The 10,166-nt window shown below is 53.2% G+C and overlaps 1 protein-coding gene across 1 annotated transcript; it reads right to left on the bottom strand.

Annotated features, from left to right (window-relative positions):
- Positions 1–825: 825 nt before the first annotated feature.
- LOC147645250 (olfactory receptor 14J1-like) lies at positions 826–1,806 on the bottom strand. Its single transcript, XM_086874761.1, has one exon. It carries the CDS (start codon positions 1,804–1,806, stop codon positions 826–828), a length of 981 nt encoding a protein of 326 aa, XP_086730887.1.
- Between the last annotated feature and the right edge of the window lie 8,360 nt (positions 1,807–10,166).

The following is a 10,166-nucleotide window of genomic DNA, read 5'->3' on the forward strand; positions in this document are numbered from 1 at the left end:
ATTTCTTGAGAGATTTTATTCATGACATGTGCCTGCAAGGATGTGGCACCTCTCTGAGCTGGGGGAGAGGCCAGGGCTGCAGAGGGGGGATGTTGTTTGCAGCTCCATGAGGACGCTCTGGGACGCTGCCCTGGGGTGTCCAGCGCAGTGGGGATGGATCAGCCCCTGCTCTGCTGCTCCTTCCCATCTCCCCCAGGGACCTTGCAGAGCCCCAGCCATGCTGTTTGCCCCCAGCCTGCCCACGGCCAGCCTGGGGCTGCTCACGGGGGTTTTCTGTGCTGAGCTTTGGCCTGGCCGTGTTCTTGAGAGAGCCTGGGCAAGGAGCCTGGAGCCCCCAGGCCCTGCCCTGAGGCGTCAGCGCTGCCCCAGCAGTGCCCATGGCCTGTCCCTGCTGCAGCCCCGGCACTGCCACCCCCAGGGCTGTGCCCGGCCCCGAGAGCACTCAGGCCCTGCAGCAACACCAGGGCCAGGAGGGCAGCGGGGCAGTGGCATGGGAGCAGCACTGGCAACACCAAGTGCTGCTGCTCCTGGCCACAGCTGCTGTGCCAGCACTGATCTGCCCCCAGCTCTGCACACAGACACTGCTGCTGCAGCTCCAGAGAAGGGAACAAAAGGGGGATCTCTGGAGAAAAATTTGCTGGGAGATCCTTTAGTTCCTTTAAAGCCATCAAGAGCACAGCCCCTCATTGGCACAGTGTGTGACCACAAGGAAGGTGGAGGGAGAAAAAAAATGAGAAATGGCACAAATAATGACATTTTATTGTGGACAATATTGATAAGTAAAACAACAGAAAAGATCCTCCAAAATTAAACCAATAAGAAATATCAAAGGTGGCTTTTATTACAAGTGATTTTCAGGAATTGGCCAGCAGTATAATGTTTCTGAAACCATCCAGTCATCATTCTCCACACTGCAGCCTTGAGCTCCTGGTTCCTCAGGCTGTAGATGAGGGGGTTCAGGGCTGGAGGCACCACCGAGTACAGAACTGACACTGCCAGATCCAGGGATGGGGAGGAGATGGAGGGGGGCTTCAGGTGAGCAAATGTTCCAGTGCTGAGGAACAGAGAGACCACAGCCAGGTGAGGGAGGCAGGTGGAAAAGGCTTTGTGCCGTCCCTGCTCAGAGGGGATCCTCAGCACAGCCCTGAAGATCTGCACATAGGAGAAAACAATGAACACAAAACAGCCAAGTGCTAAACAGGCACTGACTGCAATGAGCCCAAGTTCCCTGAGGTTTGTGTGTGAACAGGAGAGCTTGAGGATCTGTGGGATTTCACAGAAGAACTGCCCCAGGGCATTGCCCTGGCACAGAGGCAGGGAAAATGTATTGGCTGTGTGCAGCAGTGAATAGAGAAAGGCGCTGGCCCAGGCAGCTGCTGCCATGTGGGCACAAGCTCTGCTGCCCAGGAGGGTCTCGTAGTGCAGGGGTTTGCAGATGGACACGTAGCGGTCGTAGCACATGATGGTCAGGAGGGAAAACTCTGTTGCAGCACAGAAAACCAAAAAAAATACTTGTGCAGCGCATCCTGTGTAGGAGATGTGTCTGGTGTCCCAGAGGGAATTGTGCATGGCTTTGGGCACAGTGGTGCAGATGGAGCCCAGGTCAGTGAGGGCCAGGTTGAGCAGGAAGAAGAACATGGGGCTGTGCAGGTGGTGGCTGCAGGCTACGGCGCTGATGATGAGGCCATTGCCCAGGAGGGCAGCCAGGGAGATGCCCAGGAAGAGGCAGAAGTGCAGGAGCTGCAGCTGCTGCGTGTCTGCCCATGCCAGCAGGAGGAAGTGGCTGATGGAGCTGCTGTTGGACATTTGCTGTGGTTGAACGTGGAGACCTGTTCATGAAGAAAAGTAGTAGTGACAAATCAGGAGAGGCTGGGAGTCACCCAGCCTTGTTCCTGCTCTGTGAAAACTTCACCCAGGTCCCTGCCTGAGCTCCAGCTGTGCTGTCTGAGTGTGCCAGGAGCAGCCAGGCCTGTGCCTGGGGGCTCTCCAGGAGCCATCCCTGCCCTGCTGCCCTGGGTTTGTGGCCATGCGGCAGAGGGACAAGGCTGGAAATTCAGGGTATATTCAGGGGAATCACTCCTAATGCAGAAGGGCTTGGTAGCATCTGCACAACACTTGTAAAGGAAATAGGTGGTAGGAGTTTGTTTTAGGAATTCTTTTCCTACCCACAAATCATTCCAGGTTCTCTGAGGTCAGAAATCCCCAGCATTTCTGCTGCACTCAGAATTTCCCACCGAGAGATGTGAGAGGCAAAGGATTCCCTGTGGCTTAGGGAAGGTGAGGGGCTGGATGGGCTTGTTCCCAACTGCCCTGGGTTTGCACCTTTGGCTGGAATCAGAGCACAATCACACTCCTGTGTCACCCTGGCATAAACCAGACCCTGCCCAGAGCAGAGGGATCCCTGAATGTCTCACCCTCTCTAAAGGTCTCTGGGCAAGGTCTCAGCACCCCCCTCTGCCAAGGACACTCACGGCTCCCTTGGCAGAGCCAACAGCATTTCCTCAGCTGTGGCATCTCTGCCCTTCCCTGTGGGACATTCAGGGAACTCTGAGAGGCTCTGGCACAGATTTGCAGCCAGGAGGGCAGCTCAGAGCTTGGAAGGACACAGCAAGGAGATCCCCAGGTGTGCCCATGATGGGATCTCAGGGAGGGGGCTCAGCTCATTCCCCTTTGCCATGGACTGCTTTGCCCACAGCCCCACAGGTCACGGGGAAGCTGGGACACCCCATTCCCATGGACACACCTGCCTGGCAGCAATCCCAAGGGCAGGGCCTGACTCAGCTGCTGCAGATGCCAGAGCCTCCCTGAGAGCCCCAGATACCAATGGCAATATCAGAGCAGTGCATTTAGGCTGTTTAGGAGGCTCCCAGCAGAGAGACTGAGCACCCAAACTTACAATTCTGGCATCTCTGTAAATGTTCCAACATTACTTTGCAGATTCTCGTGTGTCCATTTCAACTCAGAATGTTCTGTAATTCTGGGAATACAATTCCTCTTCTGCTTCTCTCATCCCCCTGTTGTCTATAATTAAAAGAGAGAGAAAAAAAAAGCCTTTTGCAACAGTTTTAGAAGAGTAAAGTAAAAACCAGACCTTTATTGGAAACTTCCGGGTGTCCCAGTGGAGATGTGGGACACCCGACCGCTTATTTCAACAATTTATTAAGGTTGATTAATTAGGATATTTAACAGAAACATTCAATAGGAGATTCAGCTGCCCCAGTTACACACCCCTGAGTCAACCCATTGGAGTAGGTCCAAGGATTTCTTTGCCCCACTTTTTGTTATGACTGCTCACATTCTGGTTACAAAACCAAATGTTCTTCTTGTAGCTCCTCTCCCTGATGATAAGACTATACAGTATTTCAGAAATCTATTTAGAAGATGAGATTATAGTTCTAAAATCTAAGAGAAAGGTTAGGAAACATACCAGAATTAATTAAAGATAATAGTTATATAAGTATATAATAGTAGTTTAATAGATTTAATTAAGGATTATAATTTTATAACTATATAATAATAGTTTACAGATCTAAAAATATATTAAACATATATAAAAAGCAAAAATCTTTTTGTCATCATCCCAGCTTTCCCACCCTGCTTAAAGCAAGACATTGAAAACAGTCTCAGGAAAGCTCCTGATCTTTACAGCAATTCCAGTCTCACCCTCTTTTGGGAAGTGTCCTCCAGAGCTGTGCCCAGGCAGGACTGGAGCTGGGAGCAGCCCTGCCCCACACAGCCCCTCTCAGCAGCAGCCCCTGCCCTGCTCAGGGTGGCTCCTTCCCCCCACAGCTTCTCCCCAGCGCTGGGAGCAGCTCCCCGGGCCGGCTGAGAGCTGTCCCTGGCAGGCAGCAGAGTCCCTGCCCCAGCACAGCGCCCTGGGCTGCAGGACCCTGCTCTGCAGGACAGCCCTGGGCACCCCTGGCTGCTCTGCACAAGGGACAGGCAGAGAATGTACTCACAGAGTCTGTAGGCACTGGCATGTTCCAGCTTTAGGAGATGCCTCCAGGAGCTGCAGCTGCATTGTCCTGCAGCCAGAGGCTTCCTGTGTCAAGGGCTGGCAGGGATTCTGCCCCAGGCACTTCCCAGCACCTTCCCAGCCCTGACTGATTGAAGCTCTCTGTGCCTCTGGGCTGTGCCCAGGGTGGCTGCAGGCAGTGCCCCAGCCCTGCTGGGCTGGCAGAAGAGCTGCTCAGCAAGAGAAATGTGCTTTTGAAGCTCTTCTTGGTTTCCAGGAGCTGCCTCTGTGCCAGGAGCCCGGCCCAGCTCAGCAACACAGACACAGCAGCAGGACTTTAATGAGCCTCTTGGGGCTTTGTGCTGAGGCCCTGAACATCAGTCCCTGACAGGGAGGGGAAGAAAGCTCTCAAGAACTCCAAGTCAGAATCCAACTCCAAAGTTTCTTTCACTTTTAATGGGTCCCGCTGAGGGATGTGACTGAGAAAGTGTCCCCAGGCCCCAGGCAGAGCAGAGAACTGGAGGCACTGATGACAGCTGGGGACAAAGAGAAGCCAAGCCTTGGTGCCCTGGGCCACAGCAGCCAATGCTGTGCCAGCAAGGGCTGTGAGGAGACACCTTGTCCTGAGGCCCTGGGGCCTCCTGGCACAGCCCCAGCAAGGCTGGCCACTGTCACCCCCTTGGCCTGCCCTCAGCATCCCCCCTAGCCCACATGCCAGTGGCCTCAGGGATCTGCTGGAAGGAGTCCCTGGGGAGCCTTGCTCAGGAATGGCCCTGGGGGCTCCTTCATGCTCCCAGGGACTGCAGCTTTTTCAAAGGACTTTGGCTTTTGCTTTGGAGTCTCTGAGAGCTTTGTGCAATCCTGGCCTCCAATTATCTGCTGTAATTAGTCCCTTGAGAGGCTTTGTCAGTAACAACACTCAGTGGGGCTCATTAATGCTTCAAGGTACTTCAATTATTTTAAGATACTTGCTATCTCCTTTTGATACAGACTCTAAGAGAAGTTTGTGCAATCCTGGCCCCAATTATCTGCTTTAACGAGTCCCTTGGGAGCTCTGCATTGACACTCAGTGGGGCTCATCAATACTTTGAGATACTCAGGGCTTTTTCAGCTACTTTGGATTTTCCTTCCCACACTGAGTCTCTGAGAGGTTTTTGTGCAATCCTGGCCTCCAGTTCTCTCCTCCAAGGAGTCCATGAGGAGCCTGTGTTGGGGATGGACCTCAGTGGCACCCATTAATGCCTGGAGACACTTTGGGTTTTTCCTCTGACTTGGGCTCCTGGAAAGGTTTGTGCAATCTCCTCTCAGGCCCTGGGGTTCAAGGGCTCAGCTCCAAATGCACCACGGGGCTCATTAGGATCAAGCAAATCCTAACAAACCATGGCTGTGCCTTGATTTCCCTCTGGTCTGGTGCAATTCTTAGGAAAGTTTCCTACAATACTTACGGAGAAATAGTTCAAAGAGCTTCTAAGAAATATCTGTTCCTATTTTAAAGGGTGTCTTTTATTCCTGTTCTCTTTAGAGCAGAGGTGATTGCAGCATTCAGTGATGGATATTGATCCAGGGTCTCTCCTAAGGAGGTCTGGCCAGGTCAGAGAAGCTGTGCCTTGAGGTCTGACCCAATGGGGACAACCTTGCTCCACATTCCCCAGCCCCATCCTGTCTCTCCTCACTCTCCTGGGACCTGCTTTGCTCACAGAACTGGCTGCACTCAGGCAAAGAGGGATTTTCCTTCTTTGATTTTAGCAATCTAAAACTGCTGAGTTTCCCCACGGAAAACAGACACCCTCCTCAAATGTGTGCCAAGGCCAAGGTGCCACCAAGGAGGTTCCCCTTCCCCAAGGCAGAGCCACACAAGGAATGTTTCAGACACACAGGGAGTTCTACAATAAACACAACCCCAGAGTTGGCTGAAGGCAGAATTAGAGCAGCTGCTGAAGGACAGACAAGCTTTGAACTCCTTGCAGCTGAAAGCACCAAGTGGGTTGTTGGGAGGTGTGTGAGTGAGGCAAGAGTGAGGGAAGGGAAATGCAGAGAGCCCTGGGAGTGTTTCTGTGCAGACAGGCTGCTGCAAGGGCAGCGTTGGACTTCTCTGGGGGGAACTGTGAGGGAGGTTGGGGCAGAGTGACCTCCCCAGTGACCTCGAGATGTCACACAGCCACCTGAGATGTCACAGCCCACTCAGTGGTGTCACACAACCTGCTCTGGGATGTCACACCACATTTCTGTGATGTCACTTCTCTTCCTATATGCCACAAAACCACCTCATGATGTCACACAGCCTCCTGTGATATCACACAGCAACATTTGATGTCATAGTTCACTCTGTGATGTCACAGTCAGTATTGTGATGTCATACAACCTGTCCTGAGATGTCACATGGCTCTTCTGTGATGTCACTGCCCACTTTAGGATTTCATATCACAACCATGTGGTGTCACAGTCTGCTCAGTGATGTCACAACCCTCTCTGTGATATTCTTTATCTAACCTCTAGTGTCATAGTCCTCTCTGTGATGTCACAACCCACTAAGTGATATCACCCAGACCATGCTGTGATGTCATACAGCCACACTACAATGTCACAACCTGCACTGTGATGTCACAGATCCCCTCTATGATGCTGTAGCTGCTCAGTGACCTCACACAACAAACTCTGTGATGTCACAGCCCCATCTGTGACCTCACACAACCCACTCAGAGCTGTCACACAGCCCCTTTCTGACATCACAGCTGCTCCGGGGCTCCAGGACACAGCCACAGAGGTGCTGCTGGGACACAGCCCCCTCTGGCACATCCCACAGCCCCTGCCAGTGCTGAGCCCCTGGCAGCTCTGTCTGGGCCTGCTCTCTGTGTCCCTGAGCTGCCCTGACAGGGCCCCAGCCCTGCTGGGCTGTGCTCAGGAGCTGCTCCTGGCCAGAGCTGTCTCCCTGCTGTGGTCTGTTCCCATGGCAACATCTGACCCATTGTTATGGTCTGTTTCCATGACAACCATCACAGCCCCTGTTGCTATGGTCAGTCCCTCGGCAGCTCCATGGAGACCCCATGCCAGGGGTGGTTGCCATGGACACCAGCTCAGGCCTGGAGCCAGAGCCCGTTGCCATGGCAACCATTTGCAGGCCCATCCCCAGGCTCATGGGATCCCAGAGCCACAGAATTGGCTGAGTTGGGAGGGAGCCATGGGGATCCTCCAGTCCAACTGCTGGCCCTGCACAGGACACCCCAACAATCCCAGCCTGGGCCTGGCAGCGCTGGCCAAACGCTGCTGGAGCTCAGCCAGCCCTGGAGCTGGGAGCCTTCCCTGGGGAGCCTGTTCAGTGCCCCAGCAGCCTCGCGGGAAAAACCTTTTCCTCACATCCAGCCTAAACCTGCCCGCCTCAGCTCCAGCCGCTCCCTCCACTCCTGTCCCTGGGCACCAGAGGGAAGAGGTTCCCGCAGCCCCCAGCCAGGGACCCGCTCCCAAGGCTGCTGCCATGGCAACCAGGCCTGGCACCAGCTGGGATGCTCAGTTTCCACGGGCTGGGCTTCAGGAATGGCATTCCCCAATTTCCTGCTCCTGCTAAAATCACGCTGCTGCTCTCTTCCCTCCCACCTCCCATGGAAAGCACAAAAGACAAAGATCCCAGGCTGGGATAAGAACAATTTATTGAGAACAGCAACGGGATAAGGAACAAACAGACACAGAAATACATTTCGTAACAGAAAGGATAAGACAAACCATTCACAGGGAAAACTAAACCACCACCGACTGTTTCTTCCTGGACATGCATTTCCTCCTGCCAAGAAAGGACACCCTTCTACTCTGGTGAGAGAGAGGGAGTCTTTTTCCTGCCCCTGGCAATGACCTGAGATGGGATGGAATATAATGACAGGGACATGGTCAGACTCTCATGTTCTTCAATCCCACATCATGTCATTGCCATGGGCAGGAAAAGGTACAGGTGTCTTCCCAGCATGGATCACAGGGAACATGGATCACCAGGTCTCTTCCCAATGTCAGTCTTCCAATGCAGGATGAAGCTGGAGCAGCGCACAAAGCTCTTCCTGCATTTGGACCACTCGCAGGGCTTCCCTTACTGGTGCTTCTGTTGGTGTCTGGTCAAGTGAGAGCTCTGGGTGAAGCTCTTCCCACACTGTGCACACTTGTGGGGCCTCTCCCCAGTGTGGATGTGCCGGTGCCTGATGAGGTGGGAGTTTTGCTTGAAGCCCTCCCCACAGTCGGGGCAGCGGAAGGGCCTCTCATCCGTGTGAATCCGCTGGTGCAGGAGGAGATTGGAGCTGCTCTGAAACCTCTTCCCACACTCCCCACACTCGTAGGGGCTCTCCCCAGTGTGGATGCGCTGGTGACGGACGAGTTGGGAGCTGCAGCTGAAGCCCTTCCCACATTCCCCACACTCATAGGCCCATTCCCCAGTGTGGATCATCTGGTGGCAGATAAGGCGGTTGCTCTGGCTGAAGCTCTTCCCACACTCCAAGCACTTGTAGGGCTTCTCCCCATCCTGAAGCTGCTCATGGACCACCAGCTCAGAGCCCTGACTGGATCTCCGGCCGCCTTCCCGGCACAGGGTGGGTCTTTCCTCCTCAGAGCACCCTGGGATGGCTTTGGAGCCCCTCCTCCTGCGGGATCTCTGGAGCTTTTCCTCCCCGTTGGATTCCTGAGCCATGGAGCTGCTCAAATCAGCCTCTTCCACGAGGTTCTGCTGTGGGGATTTGTCCTCCCTGGTCTCCATCCTCAGCTCCTTGTCTGGGGGAGGAAGGACAAGGAGAGGATGGGATTTGCCTCCGTGCCAGAGGGAAGGGGAAGGAGATCCCCCCAGTGCGTCCCCGGCAGGACGGCGTCGGCAGCGGGGTTGTCCTGCAGCCGGGGGCCAGGCTGGGCTGGGAGATGGAGCAGGAGAGAGGGGGAAAGGGGCACTGACTTCCTCCTCACCTGCCTGGGTGTCCTGGGGCATCTTCCTCTTCCTCACAGCCTGCTTCTCCATCTGGCCAAAGTTTGGGATTGGAAAATCCTGGTTTAGGAGAAAACAAGGAATGAGCACATGGACTCTGATGGTACTTCTTACCAAGTCCATATTTAGAAGTCATTGGGGCATCTGCGGTGCCTTGGTTTGAAAGGAAAGATGTTTGCTAAGGAAAGCAGAAACCTCCATTTAAAATGATAAAAATGTAAACATCCCATCCCCTCCGAATTCTTATAATCTTGAAATCAAAGTGCTCTCAGGTAATGATCTGGGAATAGGAACAATATTTTTTTTTCTAAAGAAAGGAAAATGAAAATTCAGCAGTACAAAAAAAACCCAACAACAAATAGACAACCCACCAACAGAGTCAGAATACAACCTTACATCCAGTTCGTCAGGGTGCTGGTAGCAGTCTGATTAAATGGTGGCTGCAGTCCTCCTGGAGTGACAACTGTGGTTCTGTTGAAGCAATGATCCCATAGAAGATGGTAGCTTACCTCTGAAGTTCCAGTGCTGTAGATGGGTCTGGTCTCTCCTCTGAGAATCCAGTGGAGAAAGACTGCCTCTGGTGTTCTGATTATAAGATTATATCCCTGCAGGAATGCTTGGCTCCTCCCCCTGGGTGGAGCATCTCACAATGGGATGATATCATTTTATCAGTCCTGCAGTGAGACTCAATGGCCCATTAACAGAAGATATCCCCCTGGAGGAAGGATGGGTGGTGGAAGAGATAAAGAGCACTGCCCCACCTGGTTTTAATGGCTGGCCCATTAACAGAAGATATCCCCCAGTTATGAGGGATGAGTCATGGAGAAGATAATGAAAACTGCTGTACCACTTTTTAACAAATGGTGACAGAAAACATGCTTTTGGTTACATCTTGCATTGCAACCCAGGACATGGAGTCCATATGAACCCCCCAAAAACCAAGATGCAGTCCTGAAAATGCCTTCCATGAGTTCCTTGTCTCTGGTCTCACTCCTTTGGTGTTCAGGGGTTCCTCCCTGTCCCAGCTGCTGGGGGTCATACTTGTACTTTGGGTCCCTTGTCTGCTCGGTCCTTGAGCTCTTCAGGCTGCTGGGTGTGCCAGGAATCAAAAAAGTTCCCCCTGTTTCCATCTCCCCACTTAGGGATGCTGGGATCCCCCAGTATCCCTCCAAGGGGCATTTTCCACTCATCTTTGGGGTTCTTCATTCTCCAAACATCCCCCCCCAAAAAACACAACCCAAGAAGGACCCCCCACGATATCTG

Source organism: Cyanistes caeruleus, unplaced genomic scaffold (assembly GCF_971803275.1).
Source record: "Cyanistes caeruleus unplaced genomic scaffold, bCyaCae1.hap1.1 HAP1_SUPER_30, whole genome shotgun sequence".
Taxonomy (NCBI): domain Eukaryota; kingdom Metazoa; phylum Chordata; class Aves; order Passeriformes; family Paridae; genus Cyanistes; species Cyanistes caeruleus.

Excerpts from the sequence above, each read along its gene's own strand:
- LOC147645250 (XM_086874761.1), bottom strand. The coding sequence starts at position 1,806 with ATGTCCAACAGCAGCTCCATCAGCCACTTCCTCCTGCTGGCATGGGCA.